Below are 18,077 nucleotides of genomic sequence, written 5' to 3' on the forward strand. Positions count from 1 at the left end.
TAACAATATTTTTCTGTCTTGACAAAGATTCAAGCTAGTGTTTTTCATAGCCTTTACTCTTTCATCTAAGATAAAAATCAGCATTGGAATTTCACCCCCCAAAATTAAGAAACAATTCCTAAAGTCTCAGCTACCAGCAGGATTTTGAGATATGGTGCTTCCTACAACCTCTGCCCTGAGGCTGCGGATGGGGAGAGTCACACAGACTCTGGCTCTGTGCTGTACGGAAGGTAGGATGAGTAGGACCTCTGAGTCAGGAGCGACAGTGCTGCACTGCAAAGGCAGGTGATTCCAGCATCACGGACAGGAGAGAGAGTTGGAAAAAGGGTCTGGGGAAGAGGGGAAACTGAAACCTTGCCAGTTTCCTCTGTAAGCTGGCATATAGTATTGGCAGAGTTTAAATTTACAGTAAAAGACAAAAAAAGGAGGTAGTACAGACACGACAGTTTTAAGGTACAGCTGAAAAATCTTAGTGTCGGGGAAATGCAGGGACCAAAACCTTCCTAAGCAAAGGGGTGCTGGGAGCCCGGTGTGACAGCACAGCCAGCAAGTCCGGGGATCCCTGGCCAGGCAGAGGCATGCCTGTGACACAGCAGGGACTGGATCCAGCCCCAGATACAAGCAGCTCCTGCGGGCTGAGGTTGGCCCTCCACAGTCTCCCCATGCTGCTGCCTGGGAGCCTCTTCCCACCTTTGTCACCAGTGGGAAGGGGCTGCCCTAGGCTGCACTGGCTCGGTGCTGGCTCTGGTCCCCCCAGCCAACTCCACCCAGAGGGGAAGCAAGCTCCCAGCCCACTTTGAGCTGAAAGTATCAGAAGATACAACAATATAAAAGAATGATTTCCAAATCTGCTGCAGTTCACATTTTGAACCTCTGATGCAAAGACTATGCACCAAAATTCAATTAAAAAAAAAAAAAAATCCAAAACGGTAGCCTCAAGACGTAAAGGTTTGAGCCTGCGTGCCTCTCTTGCAGTGATGACAGGTTACCATGGGAGGAAGAGCAGCATGCAGGAGCTACACTACCAGATTAAACCAGCAGAAGCTTTCAAATTTGGTGTGTTCAAGCAAAAGAAAAACCTCAAAACATGTATCTAATTTTGAACAGTGGAATCAGATTTAAAAAGTACCTGACAACTATTATGAAACAACATTTGTTGGCATTCTCCTGTTTGCTTACATCCTAGTCCAAAATCTGCTGAGATGACATAAGACTTTTAATTGATTTCAGTGGACACTCAATGAAGTCCCTAAGAATGGTTAACTGGTGGGAAGGGAACATCCCATTTTTAGCACATCTGCAAGCTCACAAAACAGGACCTGGCTCAGTACCCATGACAACACTGCTGACGTGCTGCTAAAAAACAAGAAAAGGCATTAAGTTTTAATACCTGTAAAGCCAGCTGAATCAGTTTGCCTGTGTTTTTCTTCTATGAATTTGCTAAACTTGTTTTTCTTAAAGGTCAGTCTGTATATACATGTATGTAATGATGTAAGATTCAAGCATGGCCAAGCAAGACTTCAGTCAAGGATATTCTTTAGATAACTGAAAAAAAGGCACGTTTTCCTATGTTCTTCTAACTGGAATAGTTCAAGGCAGAGGCAATCCCTTTCATTAAAGGACAGAGCTGGAAAAAAGGACAAGGTTTCAAACTGCACATATTTCCAGCTGCCATGGTTTAACCCCAGCCAGCAACCAAGCACCACACAGCTGCTTGCTCACTCCCCCCTGCCCAGAGGGGTGGAGGGGAGAATTGGAAAGGAATGTAAATCTTCAACGTTGAGATAAGAACAACTTAATAATTTAAACAGAATAAAGAGATAAGAACAACAATAATAACAATAATAATAATAACAACAATTAGGATGGAAAGGTGGGGGGGAAGAGTAAAATCCAAAGGAAGGGAAAAGGAAAAAAACAAGTGATGCTCAGTACAACTGCTCAGCACCCACTGACCAATGCTCAGCCAGTCCCCGAGCAACGATCCCTCCCAGCTAACCCTCTAAGTTTATACACCAAGCATGATGTCCCACAGTATGGAATACCTCTTTGGGTGGTTCAGGTCAGCTGACCTGGCCGTGTCCCTTCCCAGTCTCTTGTGCCCCTCCAGCCCTCTGGCTGGCAGGGCCCAAGAAACTGAAAAGTCCTTGGCTTAGTATAAACATTACCGAGCAACAACTGAAAACATCACTATGGTTATCAACCATACTGATTGTTCTCACATCAGAGCCAAAACACAGCACTGTACTAGCTACTAAGAAGAAAGTTAACTCCATCCCAGCCAAAAGTAGGACACCACCATACACCACTTTTAGAAGTGAACTCATCTGAAAGTTATTTTTGTATAAAATTTGCAGCATGGCCCCACGAACAAGAGTGGGGAAAATGCAACGCAGAAGTGAGTTTGATGCACATTTTTAGTCTAAGCAGTAGGAAGAATGGACTTTGACAAAATTTATTCCCAGGTAGAATCTTCTTCCCATCTATGTTATAACTGTTAGATTATTTCCTATATAGATACTGCATGGTAACGTATAATGGGAGAGTTTCACTGGTGGATATTTTTCTTTAGATGAATGACTAGAAAGCTGATTGTTAGAAAGATGTGGGTTAAGCACTAAGAAACTAAAAAAATGTATGCTTAATTTTGAATGATGGAGGAGAGTTACCTGCCAAGACAAATTCAAAGTTCGTTGTATCCCCTACAGCAGATGACAGCTCTAGTATCTCAAATAAAGAAAGAATGGAGTCACTGGGAACACTGAAAGTCAAAACATGTAAGCAGGGATAAAAAAAAGACATAATTAGCTTGCAAAATGCACGATTCAGAATCATGGGAAAGAATTCAAACACTATTCAGTGCAAAAGAAATATTTGGAAATAAGCAGAAATGAAAATGACCACTGGAGAACAACAAATCAAGTGACTTTCCATGAAGTAAGATAACAGACTTAGTGATGTTCTGGGACAATACATCCTCACAGGAACAGAGAAAATGATAAAACCCCATACAGGATAGGAAAAATCACTACAGGAGCAGTGTATTTTCTTCAGCATGTTTATCCCACAGAAGAGTGGTCAATAGTGCTGTGTACTCAAGCAAGATGGCAATACTGAATATAAACTGTTTGGCTGCATTTATTGTATCCAGGATAGGATGGTAATCTACATATCAAAAAGAGATTATAGAAAAAACAAGGACAAAGGAAAAAACCTGAGGAAAATACAAGAAGATTAGAATATATAAGTAGAATTTATTGTTCCAAAAGTTCTTGAAAACTAAATTCTGTTTAACTGCCATAAAAGAAAGCCTTGATGCAAAATGCCAGGAGAAACTGACACCAATTAAATATGTTGCATTTGATCCCAGCTCTACCAAGTAGTTCAAAAAGACAACCCTGGGCCTGACTCATTGCTGAGGCTTCGGTGTCACCCGCAGAACACAGGAGGGAAGGGAAAATCTGTCAGATGTGTGGGTGGCTTCTCGAAATGAGGAAACCCTGCTGGCTGACAGGACAACTTTTTAGATTTTTATGGTAAGGGAATGTGAACTTGTCCTGTATGTTATTCTATGACATTTAGATCCTCCTACCTTCCAAACCTTTGTAAATGTTCCCATACCATGACACAGGTATTAATCACAAAAGTGTTATTCTTTGAGATGAAAATGTAAGTGCTTTCTGCCCATTCTGTGCAAAAATTCTGCATCCAGTCCTCTTCAAATGGTTAGTGCACCAATTAATACCACCTTAGCCAAGAACTGCAAATACTGCTTTCAAAGACCAGCTTGCCATTTAACAATAAATCAATGAGCCCTCTCATGGCTATTTTAAACTTCATATTGTTACAACAATCATAGGCAAAGCTATTTGTATATATGTGGTTTACTCAGATCCCATTCAATTTCATTTGAATTCAGTCATCTTCTACTACTTTAAATAAACAAGATTCTGCAGGAACCTATTGAAGGGGTCTAAAATAGTTGTAAACACATGTATTTGCAGCTCACATACATTTGCTTTCCTTCCTGTGTATGTACAAAATTTACAAGTGATTCATCTTCAACATCTGAGTAACTTCACAGAAATACAATCAGGAATATTTACCTAAGGGGAAGAGAGAAATGTACAGGAATGAAGGCAGTGGGTTGATTAACACTGATAACATGCAGCTGTGGCCTTGCCTCAGAGGCAGTGGGTTGATTGACATGGATGATGTGCAGCTGTAGCTCACTCCTGCAAAGTGGCTAAATAGCCCTGAGGAGTGTGGGAAGAGGAGGCTGAATGGAGGAGGAGTAGTAGTGTGGTCTGGCTTCTGGAGGAAGGAGAGGCAGTATGGGCAATAGAACATGACTGATGGTAAAAGCCTTGTTGCAGGTTGCTTGTGCTGTGACAATTGGTGCCCTGTGTGAGGCTGACTGAGTTGGACTCAGGCTACAACAACCGGTGCCCAACATAGCTGAGGCAAGTGGGAGAGCCTGTGACCCATAACACTGTGAGAGGTGAGCTGTTGACAACTAATCAATATGGGTATACTGTAATATTTGTTGTCCATCTTAACTGAAATGGCAAGTTTTGGTGCCTGATGTAGTTGGGGACTAATTGATATGGGTACAGAAGAAGAAAATTCTATGTTAAAAAAATGCTTAGATATATTTGAAAAAAGAAGCATAAAATATAACAAGAAGGTAATAATAACTTTGCTAGGATGGTGCAAAGTAAATGATGTGCTAGTTATGCTGAAAAATGTCTCTAGTGTTCAGACACGGCAAAATGCTGGAAAATTACTTTTTGAGCACTTGTGGAAGGGGATATCAATGCCACAACCACCATGGGGGGTGGGGTGTTAGCATGCCCAGTGCTTCATAGGGATGGTAGTGCTCCCACTGACTGGGAACCTTTCAACTGGGGGCTGGTAAGACTTAAGATCAACCTGTATACAGTATGGAATAGGCTCACCCTATGCTCAATCATTCTTACGTAGTCTTTTCATAGCAGAGCTTACTGCTCATGATTGCTGTATGGTTGCGCAAATTATATTGACCCCTATGCGAATGTTAATGTTTGAGTCAAATTGGAGGTGCCTGGTGAATGAACAATCATTGCTGAATTTAGAATACCCCCAGGATGACCCATGTTTTGGGGCAGGGATTCCACAATTTATGGGGGAGGCTCTGGTTAATTCTCCACAGTTACAAGCTTGTTTACATCCTTTAGTTCTGCGGCAGGGAAAAAGTTTAGCTCTCCAAGCTTTATTGCAGGTCCCAGATCATGGCGCTCCACAACAATCATGGACCACAGTAAAATAAGGTCCAAATGAGGGGTATGTGTCATTCCTGGATAGGTTGAGAGACACCTTAGACAAGCAAATACAGAACGGGGCAGCTAAGGAACCATTGTTACTCCAATTAGCTAAGGACAATGCAAATGAGGATTGCAGAAAGGTGACTGCAGGCATGGCGAATCATAATCCCGCTTTAATAGAATTAATGGATGTATGTGGGAAGGTTAGAACCACTGCTTTCCAAATGGAGCACCTGGCAAAGACCTTTTCTGGTGCAGTCAGGGTCGTCTGCTGCTGTTACATATGTGGGCAAGAAGGTCACCTAAAGAAGGATTGTCCAAAGATATCGAGGCTGGGAAGGGCTGATGGCTTTTTGCATTTTGGACAAAAAACCAGGGCATTTTGCAAAATACTGTAGACCTAAATTTAACACTCAAGGACAGTTACTTGCAGGTGGCAACAGAAAGCAGGGAAATGGGGGGAGGAATGCAGGGAGGAACCACATGATGATACAGATGAATCCTCCAGAACAACTCCAGGCTTATGCAGCCAACTGTCAGCCCAGACTTCATGGAGTGCTGGATTGGATGTTACCACAGCAACCGCCATCACAATAGAGGATGATAAATACATAAGGTCCCACTGAATGCCATGGGACCCATCAGCAATAAATTGAGTGCGCTGTTGCTTGGACTTTCTAGTGTAACTTTACAAGGTTGGTTTGCTTTACCAGGAGTCATTGATACAGATTATATGGGTCAGATTCAAGCAATGGTGTGGACCCCCTCCCCCAAGTCAATTCCTGAAGGTAGCCTGACTGCACAATTAATTCCTTTCTGGATGCAAGTTAATTATGCCCATGACAAAGTCCAGGGCAAATAAAGGTTTAGTTCAACAGGAACACCACAAATTTTCTGGACCCGGAGCATACAAAATACTTGACCAACTCTAACCTGTAAAATCACCTTTGCCAAAGGGACCCCTTCTGCAATACATACAGGTGACTGGAATGACTGACACGGGAGCAGATGTAACTATTATATCTGTGCACATCTGGCCTTGCTCTTGGCCTGTCTGTTTGGCAGGTTCCATATTGGTGGGAGTGGGTGGTGTGACACAGTGTCCAAAGTTGGTATTTGGTGCAAGTTCGAAACACTGAGGGCCAGACAGCAACAATCTGTCCCTGCATGCTTGATGTCCCTCTGAATCTGTGGGGACAGGATGTTTTGGGACAATGGGGAGTCATCATTGGTACCCAGAAATATTTTTAATACGGGCCACTGTGATGGAGGGCGTACAAAGACCTACTCTGCCTTTGGCTTGGATGACAGATACCCCTGTTTGGGTGGAACAGTGGCCCCTTCCTGAGGGAAAATGTGTAGCCCTCCAGCAATTAGTAGAAGAACAACTAGCATAAGGTCACCTGGAACCTTCCCGTAGTCTTTGGAATACACCTGTGTTTGCAATAAAAAAAGAAATCAGGCAAATGGCACCTGTTACAAGATTTAAGGAAAGTAAATGATGTGATGGAGGGAATGGGAGCCCTGCAATCGGGCATGCCTTCCCCAACCATGATCACACAAAACTGGGACATTTTGGTAATTGATTTAAAAGATTGTTTTTTCACTATTCCTTTACATGAAGCTGATAAATGTAAATCTGCTTTTTCCATACCTAGCAGAAACAATATGACTCCTTGTAAGCGATACCAATGGACGGTGTTGCTGCAGGGTATGAAAAACAGTCCTCCTACATGCCAATGGTATGTAGCAAAGGCATTGTCACCTGTACAGGAACAGTTTCCACAAGTGTATTGCTATCATTATATGAATGATATTCCTGTATCAGCTGCAAATAAGGCTGAACTTCAACAAGTGTATCCTGTCTTGCAGCAGTTGTTGGCCACCTTTGGGCTGTGTATAGCACCAGAAAAGATTCAACAACAAGCCCCGTGGAAATACTGGGAGTTAAAGACCTAGATGAAACGCTTGAGCCACAGTCTATCCAGCTCCCAGTAAAAGTCAGAACCCTAAATGACTTGCAAAAATTACTAGGGACCATAAACTGGGTAAGGCCATACTTGGGCCTTAAAACAGACCAATTGAAACCACTCTTCGATCTGTTGAAGGGTGACACTGATTTAATGTCTCCCCAATCACTAACCAAAGAAGCCACCTTAGCCCTAGAGAAGCTGGCTGATGGCCTGCAACAGAAAAGGGTACACCATGTAGACTTAGAAACTCCAATAAGTTTATATGTTGCCATCGCTAACTATCATCCCATGGGATTGCGGGGCCAATGGAATGAGTGCTGGCAGACGAGGCAAAGGAACTGCGCACAGCGCGGCAGTGGGAAGACAAGCAATGCCATTACTACACTGGGGGGTGGGGCAGGTCTACCCTGGCGATGTGGCTCGCGTCCCTATCTCCAACCACTTGCTTCACTTCAGCCAGGCCAAAATCTCCAAGACAGCACCTTACTGGGAAAGAACAGCAGACATTAACGGAGAGTTTAAAGAGCTGAAGTTAATAGACTATGAAGGAAAACATCTTGTCATCCTCTTCTATCCTCTTGACTTGATTAATACGTCTCAAAAACAAGAAGGACTCGGACTTATAAGGATTCCACTTCTTTTGGATTTGATACACCACATTTCAAAGGATTACAGAGTATATCTGGAAGATCAAGGGCATACACTTAGAGGCCTTTTCTTTGTTGACAATAAGAGAATCCTTCAGCAGGTAACAATGGATGACCTTCCTGTTGGGAGATCAGTGGATAAAACGCTTAGTTTAGTACAAGCATACAAGACAAATGTGGAGAAGGTGCCGTCTTAAATACTTTCATGTTAAAGATTATTTTATTTAGACTGAAAGCTGTATTTGTAGTTTTTTGGAAGAAAGGTACTCAATAGCATTAGGGACTAGCCTCATGCAACGAATAAAGTGGTTTTATTGCCCTGCTACAAGATTTTGTGGTCCCGGTACATCCATAAGTTGTTTCTAGAATGCTAATTCACATTTTGCTTCGCATCCATGAGAATGCAGGGCATAAAGTGTCCCTTAGTCAGAAGTAAGGCATTACATACACCATCTGTCACAAGCATAAATCTGTACAAAATATGAGGCCATGAAGAATCAGCACAAATATTTCAGTACTTTTTGGCATACTAAAATAATTGAGAAGCAGGCCATCCTTCTGTGTCATTCATTGAGGATCTATGACAAGTGACATGAGCATGCTTCACGTCAAGAGTATAGAGTGCTACTGTGAAAGTTAGACTGCCATTACTTGTGTGCTCTTTACAAGACATAAGCTGGTGTTTGGCAAACAATTTACCATTTCAGGTAGCTCTGGAAGGATTTAAGGGACAAATATCCTATCATCTTCCCAGTCATAAATTGTTACAATTATTCAGACTTACAAATACTTCAAAAGCCGCTGGAGGCAGATAGCCCAGTGCAAGGCCCTGCAGTCTTTATGGATGGTTCTGGGAAATCAGGAAAGGCAGTGGTCACTTGGTATGATGGGAAACAATGGCAGGAATTGATACACTTGACACAGGGATCACCACAATTGGTTGAACTTAGTGCTGTCATTGTTGCCTTTAAAATGTTTTCTCGATGTGCTGTAAACGTTGTTACAGACTCTGCTTATGTTACAGATGTTGCGTGACACATTGACCATGTGCTGCTTAAGGAGGTACATTCAGAACAACTGTTTTCTTATTAAAAACTTTATGGGTAATAGTGAGCCAATGTAGATATTACATTCTGCACTTCCGCAGTCACATTGGATTGCCACGATTCGTCTGTGAAGGAAATGCCCAGGCTGATGCTCTTGCAGCTCCTGCTTGAACTCTTGCAGTGTTGGATCTGATATGACAGACCCTCATGTCTCATCAGTTTTTTCATTGGGGGCTCAGGAATTGGTCCATCAATTTAAAATATCTTCTGCGGATGCAAAATCCATCATTGCTGCTTGTCCAGGGTGTCAGCGATTGGGTCCTGGACTGACATTTCTGTGAGGGGTTAATCCTTGGTTCTGTGGCAAACTGACACAGCACATGTGCCTTCTTTTGGTCATTTACAGTATGTTCATGTCTCCATCAAAAGTTGTGTGGGCATCGGCCCGTACTGGGGAGAAGGCTCTGGGCGCCATTTCATATCTTCAACAGGCTTGGGCTGCTCTGGGGGTTCCAAAACGTCTCAAGACAGATGATGGACCAGCATATTCATCTGCACGCGTGGCCAAGTTCCTTGCCTCTTGGTGGGTGGAACACGTTACTGGCATCCTGCATTCCCTGACTGGCCAAGCCATTGTGAAAAGTGTTCATCATACTTTAAAGCTACTTCCTGAAAACCAAATAGGGGGAATGGGTTCTGAGACTCCGCATGCTCATCTATGGAAAGCTGCGTATACATTGAATTATTTGACTGTGCCGGCCGGGGAAGAGTGTACTGTGATTATCTCACATATCTTGTCTTTGCAGGTAGGAGATCCTCCTATTTGAGCAAAGGTCCTAATGTGAGACCTACAAACGCGAAAGTGGACAGGCCCATGGGATATAATTACCTGGGGACAAGGGTACGCTTGTGTCTCCACAGATGCAGGTCCACGGTGGCTTCCTGCTAGGTGTTAAGCCTGTTTTAGATCTAGAACTGACAAGAGAACATCAGATGCCGGCTGTTCCACAGACCCCTTGAGAGGGGAGTCACAACATCTGGGTGACCGTGATGTGAGGCCTGAATCCGACACAGTTTTGTGCCTTCTTCACTCAACCTGAACAGCCTTTCCACATATCCTGCCAAGGGCCCTACAATGGATGATAGACATGGCCTTTTTGGTTAAAAACAAAAAGGGGGAATTGTAGAGGAATGAAGGCAGTGGGTTGATTAACACTGATAACATGCAGCTGTGGCCTTGCCTCAGAGGCAGTGGGTTGATTGACATGGATGATGTGCAGCTGTAGCTCACTCCTGCAAAGTGGCTAAATAGCCCTGAGGAGTGTGGGAGAGGTGGTCTGATGGAGGAGGAGCAGTGTGGCCTGGCCTCTGGAGGAAGGAGAAACAGCATGGACAGTAGAACCTGACTGGTGTTGCAGCTTGCTAACTTGTTTGTGCTGCAACAGAAGAAAAAAAGAAGTCTGTGCTTCGGGCTCATATTTAAAATCCTAGCCTCTAATCCTATAGCATATAAACCCTACCTCTGGAAACCACAAACATCTGGGCTAATTAATAAAGCATTCACAGGCTCTTCCAACACAAAACCCAGCTGTGGCCGATTTAACGTGAACAAAAGAGTCTTGTTCTCATAAAGGAACTTGTTCATCCATGGAACTCCTTGCAAAAAGATACTGTGGAGACAGAATGTTTGGCCCAAAAATGACTGGAAAAATACTGAAACAAAAATCCACTTGGGCTTGTTATTTGCAAAAAAAAATCCCTCATTAGCAACCCCATAGAGTCTAGAAAAATATGGGGACATACTTCTCTGACTTTTAAACTACTCCATTATGGAAGGCATCCATTATAGAAATCTGCAGAGCTACATTTGGCTATAAGGACCTTTTCTCAGGTCTAGCACTGACATTTGTTTTAAGTTTAAACAAAATTTTTACTCAAATTATTTAACCACTGTGTCAAAAAAATTCAGTAACTGAAGAACTCTGAGATTCCACTACAGATTTTTTTGCCATTCGTCCACCTTGAGGTACTGCCATGTTGCACAGCCTACAGGAAAAATCTGAGCAGGACTGTGCCTCATTTGACAGCATCTTTTTGTGCTTGATTCTCCAGTCACTATACGCTACTGTCCTGAACTTGTTATATTAGCATTGGTTGCTATGGAAATCATGATCTGCTAAATTCAGCATTATTGATTTTAACATGGGAACACTTGAGTGTGGCTCCTTTTCAGATCCAAGTTGTAGTCTTTAGATGAGGTTCTGATCATTCCTTTCAGAAGAAAATCCATAGAAAGACAGAGAGAGTTAAACCTCAATGAAATGACACAGATCGACACTAGTTTCCAAGCTCTGCAAGGATCTGGATGGATTGCAGACGTTCTGTATCTCTACACCCACCTTGCAAGCTGGCCTCTTCTATGACTTGGGAGTAATTTATTCAGGAATGCCTTTAAAATGCAGTTCTTGAACAAGCACAGATACTGGGAGGCACGTGTATCATAACTGGCTCTATTTCTCAAGTCAATTTATCCTCTCTCAGATGGAAATCCTCAGTAATTCAGCTAGATTATTTTCAACTCTAGCTTATTTACAGACAGCTAAACCATCAAAACACAGTATTATTCTTTGGTGTCTCCAAGGCCTGGTTCACGTTTTTGTGAGAACCAAAAACCAAACCAAAAATATTCAACTTTCATTAATTAAGGGGAAGTTAATTAGCACATGAACAACTCTATGCTTATAAAAATGTTTTTCAAATTAAGTAAGGCAAGAAATCCAAATTTAAGTATCTAAAATGAGGTAAATAATTTTGAATATCAAGTCTGCAAAGACAAATATTGTTAATATAACACATATGAGTGGCCTGAATAAGTCTGTAGGATCAGTGCTTTGAGGATTACTGGCGTTGTGAAATACTAGGCAAATACCATATAAAGCCAGAAAATAAAATTGCAGTCAAATAAAAAGTTAGTTTACTGAATATCAGAACTAAGTGAGACTGATTTTCTACTGACTCATAGTTTGTGAATGATTGGCTTTACTGTCTCAGAAGGCACGTGCACCAAAGGCTGAAAGGTATTTATCACTGAGGCATTTATATGAAGTCTTTTTTCACATGTAGGTTCTTTGCCTAGTAAGGTGAGTTTAACTGTAATGTCACCCCCCATTAGAGTGCTTCTACTTTATCTGGACACCTATTATCATGAAACCTCCAATAATTTATTTATCAACACTTATATTAAGTTTGACCAAACCAACCAATAGGTTCAAAAGCTAATTGAGGATAAAAACCAATGGGGAGTACAACTGTTTAAGCCTTGCTTCCATAGGAAAAGATAAAAGCACAAATAACAGTTCATCAATATATATTACAAATGTGATTCACACTCAAATTATTCCCAAATTATTAACTGTGTATATGATTCTGACTCATGAAGACAGTACAAAAGGATCCTTGAATGTGAACATGCTGTTCTACTCAGGAAAATACATTCAAGTATCCAACATCAGTGTTTTAGAAGGCCATGTTTAAAACCGAACCACAGCAAAAGTAACTTAAATTTTTCAAATACCTCATAGAACTGAACAGAAAAAGCTGTAGAGATTTATAATCAGAAATTGCTATGCACCACAGATGGGGAACTTGGCATCTTTTCCTTCTTTCAAAAAGCATGGAAAATATTTTTATCCACCATAACTTACATCCTGAATTCTGTATATACAATAGAAAGGTGCACAGGGGCCCTTCATCATAACAGATTTTTATTAATTATAGCCCACATAACTCTGTGGATGGCCTTGGTCACAAGGAACAGGTTACACAGAGGATTTAAATCTGCTCCTATCTAGTTAAATGAAATAATAATAAAAAAAATTCATAGCCCATCTTTAGTCCTGAAGAGGCTCTATGCTGGCTATAGTCATGCTGTTCTCACACAGAACGCAGATTATTGCTGCTCAAAATTACTCGTGCCTGCATAACAGCTACAGAAGACAGAGAGAGCAGCTCAATAATATTCTCTTTACGATTCTGCTATTTCACCTTGTGTTTCAGCATCAAGAGCTAACTGGACAGGGCTTTGAGCAGAAGCATCCTTTCCAGCTGAGCAGCTCACACTTCTCAGAACAGACCTATAACCCTTGAAGTTATGTAGAACTCTTTTCAGTCTGTACTATGGCAAGCTTCTTTGATATATGCTTCAGTATGTGCCTTCAATATGTTGAGGCACAAGTGTACTTTAAGAGCTAGTTAGCAGCTTTTATCTTTAACAAATACAAGTATTTATGGTTTCATTCCCTTCTGACCTGGTTCAGAAGCTTCAGAGTCCAGATCTGGATCCACCACCACCTAATAAACCTAATTCCAGAAACTAACTTTGAATATGAAAATGTATTACAATTAACATTAAAAAGTCATTCTAGAGCACTGGAAAAAAGCATTATTTTTGTTCTACATGTCAATACTGGCAAAAGTTACAATGGGAAGGCATAACTGACAACCACAGAAACAGGCCTCAAAGAAATCACTGATCAGAGACAGGATCAGTTGGACCTAAAACATGCCTGCAAGGTGTATTGTTTTCTAAAATGTTCTGGATTATTATATTAGGTACTGGTAAGAAATGTTTCCTAAAGTCTAGCAGAAAGCTGCCTTGACAAAGTTTACGAATTTTTGTTCTTTGCACACTGGATACAGAGCAGTTTATTCCCTACTTTCCAGTGTGACAGTCACAGTCTTTGTGTATAACAATATTCTGAAGAAAATGCTGAAAGAGCCCCTTTTCACAGACTATCACACATCATGGCTGAGGTTAGAAGGGACCTCTGGAAATCATCTGGTCTGACATTCCTGCTCAAGCAGGGCCACCTAGGCCCTGTTGCCCAGGTCTATTTCTAAGTGGCTTTGGAAGATCTCCAAAGATGGAGACTTTAGCAGCTCCCTGGGCAACCTCTGCCAGTGTCCCACCACCCTAACAGTAAAAAAAGGATTTCAGTTTGTGCCCATTGCCTCTGGTCCTGTTACTGGACACCACTGGTAAAAGCCTGGGTTTTTCTTCTTTGCACCCTGCCTTCAGGTTTCTATACACATTGATAAGGTACCCCCTAAGCCTCCTCTAAGCTGAACAGTCACAGCTCTCTGTCTCACCTCACACGAGAGATACTCCAGTCCTTTCATCCTCTTTCTGGCCTTTCATTGGACTCTCCAGTAGCTCCATCTCTGCCTTGTCCTAGGAAACCCAGAACAGGGCACAGTACTCCAGCAGTGGCCTCACCTGTGCTGAATGGAGGGGTCACCTCCGGTTGCGACGGAGGGAAGACACAGTCACTCAATATGAGTGATCAGCAGACTTCGTTTATTGTCCCTTACAGTCACCTTTTATGTCTTCTTATAATTAGCTCATACATATTACAAAAGTTAAGCTCATTATTGTGGTTAGTTGCCTAAATACCAAGCCCGCCCCTTGTTTCTCTTCTGTAGTTATCTGTTCCCCCTGCAACATTCTTTTCCCACCGCGATCTTGCTGTTATTGTGTAACAAGAACAGCCAAGGACAGTGTATTTTGCTTTACTTCAGATAAGCTGAGAGCGATGTGCATTTTTGTCCAGCCAGCTGGACTATGTCTATGTGACCCTTTTCAGCTAGCCAGTTATCCACAACCTCCCTCAAGCTGCTGGCAACATTCATCCTAACGCACCCCAAGATAGTATTAGCCTTCTTTGCTGCAAAGGCACATTGTTAGCTCATGCTCAACTTGGTGTCCAGAAGGACTCCCAGGTCCTTTTCTGCAAAACTGATCTCCAGCTGGGTGGCTCCCAGCATGTACTGGTGCCTGGTGTTGTGCCTCCCCAGGTGCAGGACTTCTCATTTCCCCTGTTCACCTTCAAGAGGTTCCTCTCAGCCCTCTTCTGCAGCCCATCAACCTGGTGGCACAACCCTCTGGTGTATCAGCCACTCCTTCCAGGTTCATGTGATCTGCACCTCACTGCCTGCACATTCAGCCCATACATCAATAGTTTCTCTATGAAAATATTAGGGGAGATAGTGTTAAAAGCTGTAGTGAAGTCTAGGTAGACAGTAACCACTGCCTTCCCTCTGGCTCTGTCAGGCCATCTCATCACAGAAGTTTAGCAAGTTGGTCAAGTATGACTTTGCCTTGGTGAATCCATCCTGGCTTCTCCTGATGCTTTTCTTGTCATTCATGTGCCTGGAAATTATTATCAAGCTTAATCATTCAACAAGCTTAACCATTTAGCAAGCTTATTACTTTATTTCAGTAATTTTACAAATTATATCCCTAACATTAAAGTTTTTATTTTAGGAAAGAGATACCAAATTTATAGTGGAACTTAACAAATTCCTGGTACTGTGGCATCATTTACCATTCACCAACGTTTTTAAGTCTTGTCAGGGAAAAAAATTGATGAAAGAAGCTAAAATGTCACTTTGGTACTAAATAAGATCTCCTAACCCTGGATTAATAAAGCCAGTATGTTAGTTTTGTTAGCTCTTCCAGTTCCCTGAAATATAGAGCTGTTCAGTCCTCAGGAACAAGGATTTTCAGAATAATTTGAGGGATCTAGAACAAAACCAGATGTGTATCTGCCTAAGAATCCTTTTAATCCTCTTCAAAATTATGACTTGGTATGAGTATTTGCAATAGAAGGAACAGTTGCTTTAAAGAAACTCTAGGCTTTCATTTCTGGGTGAACTTAAAGGAGGCTTATACGTAGGCTTCCATAAAGGTCAATTTTCTCTCATGTTCTATGTGTATCAGGTAAGCTGAAGGGTTATAAAGAAAGCACACAGATGAAACATCTTCTGCCCAGCTGAACCCCTTCGGTGGTCTGATGTTCTTTTCCATTATTACACAACACCATTCATAACAGAAATTACTGTGTACTCTCTGCCTGCCTTAAGTATTAAAAAAATTAAGTTGTGCTGGCTGGAACCAAGCTGAAAAATACCAACTTATATTCTGTTTTGAATAATCCAACCAGCACCTTAGAAAACTTGCAGGTGGCTCATACAGTCATACTGGAATTTATGTTCCTGCTGAGGATCTTTAATGAAAGGAATTTCACACAATTAACTACATCAGCACAAAAAATAATGACTTCATTTTGCCCATAAATGACCTGGGTCAACATGCCCTAAGACACAGAGAAAAAGCATGCCTTTTAATGGCTATAAGGCATGAGACTGTTTTAAACTTTAGCATTTATCAGGCTGTGGTACCAGTAAAAATGATGCTGCTAAAACCAGTGATCCCTACCACATGTGTGTCAGCCCTTGTGCCGCTCAAGAGTTCAATTTTTTGTTTTCCCCATCAGAAGTTCTTGGACAGATGCACTACACGATCACAGAAAATACCCATTATTTCTATTCGTACTACAAAAGCTAATTAAACTGGTCCTCTTTTACTACAGAGGCCCAACAAAGAGAGGAGACAGCAGCATACCACAGGTAGGGATGTTACAGATCTGCTAATAAGTTGGAATTAATTAACTTCATTTGATTTTATAAAATCATTTTAATAGAAATATAGAGGAATAAGAAATATATTTTAATGAAACTAGTAGTTGCACAACAAAAGCTGCTATGAAATCCTCTATACAGCCCTGCACCAAGGCCAGAAGAATAGGTCAGGATCACCTAGTAGGAATAATTAGACAACAGACTTAAGATTCAAGATAATTTAAGATAATTGGATACAGTATTTACAGGTAGACTGGGAGAATGCATTGAAATGTCAGAATGTAGAATTAATGGGAACTGGGGAGAGTCGACTGGAACAACTTACAGTTACCTGCCAAGAAACCGTGAACTTTAGTAACAGGTAATTCCGGCAGGGGAAGATCGCGACCAATGACTCATATACCACCTACCCAAATCGTACCCCAGACCCATTTCTAGACTTTTTTAACCTTTACTGTGCAGAATCGGATTTGGGAGGAGGGTATGTTAATGATTTTCAGTAAGTATTATGATTATGCATGAATATTTAATGAATATGTAGTAAAAAGTTCTATATATGGTGTATGATTTTGAAGCTTGGTGTGTGTTGATCGTGAGAGGACTCACTCTCGCACCCAGCTGTTAATAAAGAAGTGTCTGCTTGCCTGCATCACATTGGTGTTGGTAAGTTCTTCGTTCCGAGATTTCGGTAACAGGGAGGCACAGTATGTGAAGGGAAAAACAATGACCACATCACCTGTCAACATTTCTATGAAGTATATGTCAATCTCACAGGACTACACTCAAGAAATACTGCTGGAGTTTAGGTAAGCACAGAATTCAGTATTTATTTACTGAAAAAAATTCATGCTAGCAGATCCATACCCCAAGGACCTGCAGTGACTCTTTATCACATCCTTGCAAGCTGCTACTTGTGTTTTAACACTGCAGTTTATTTACTGTTTTGCTGGGCAAGAATGTTTGTAAATCCCGTCTGCACACCCCACACAGCTGTCAACACCCCTGCACCCTGTTCATTTTCTGTCTGCACTCAGCAAAACAGCACATAAAGTACTACACTACAGATGCTGCGGCCTTGCAAGTCTAAGGGAGCAGCCATGTTTGTGAAGTACCCATAGTCCAGCACACCATGCGTTCACAAAACGCACCCGCACCCAGGGTATGCCATACAGAAGTGGCACCAGGGAACAGCACACATTTAATTTAAACGGGAGGCTTTACGGAGAGGCTGGAAGAGGCTCTCGTCCGCTGCCCGACACCAGCAATTCCCTTGACAGCCCGGACTGCAGCCGTTCGCGCCGCCAGGGCTGCGCCAAGCCGATCGCGACAAGGGTACGACACAGGTACGATACGGACCCTGCACGGCCGCCTCACAGCCACAACCCCCTCACCCGCCCCCGCCCCTTCGCGTACAGTCTGGAAACTGCTGGAACCGCCCGGCCCCGGCGGCGGTCAGCCAATCACCGCGGCCCTGCGCCTCACGCGCCCCGCGCCGCCGCTGCGCGCGCGCCCCCACCCGCCTACCTCCCAACCGTCACTCCCTTACGTAATACCCCGCCGGCGCGTTCCAGGGATTGGTGGAACAGCAAGCGTTCGAGTCACGCGGCGGTTCGGCGGGCGTGGCGGCGC

The 18,077-nt window shown here is 42.4% G+C and overlaps 2 protein-coding genes across 5 annotated transcripts in view; one reads left to right on the forward strand and one right to left on the reverse strand.

Moving 5' to 3' along the window:
- The window catches only part of SHC3 (SHC adaptor protein 3), a 112,185-nt gene that overhangs the window by 90,535 nt on the left and 3,573 nt on the right, over nt 1-18,077 (reverse strand). For 2 of the 4 annotated variants that reach the window (XM_080373036.1, XM_080373037.1), the window contains exon 1: nt 14,118-18,035. The exons of 1 other annotated variant lie outside the window; for it this stretch is intronic. The gene's annotated coding sequence lies outside the window, so the exon portion shown is untranslated. Of the gene's footprint in view, nt 1-14,117; nt 18,036-18,077 lie in introns of those variants that run through there. One more of the 4 variants, XM_080373038.1, reaches the window with a different exon arrangement.
- LOC308056799 (peroxiredoxin-4-like) lies at nt 6,995-14,131 on the forward strand (the record flags this gene model as incomplete). Its single annotated transcript, XM_080372639.1, is given in 3 exon segments — nt 6,995-7,045; nt 7,606-7,662; nt 7,665-14,131. Coding segments are annotated over 3 exon segments (564 nt in total). The 3' UTR covers nt 8,121-14,131.

The sequence above is a fragment of the Falco punctatus genome (genome assembly GCF_963210335.1).
Source record: "Falco punctatus genome assembly, chromosome: Z".
Lineage (NCBI taxonomy): Eukaryota > Metazoa > Chordata > Aves > Falconiformes > Falconidae > Falco > Falco punctatus.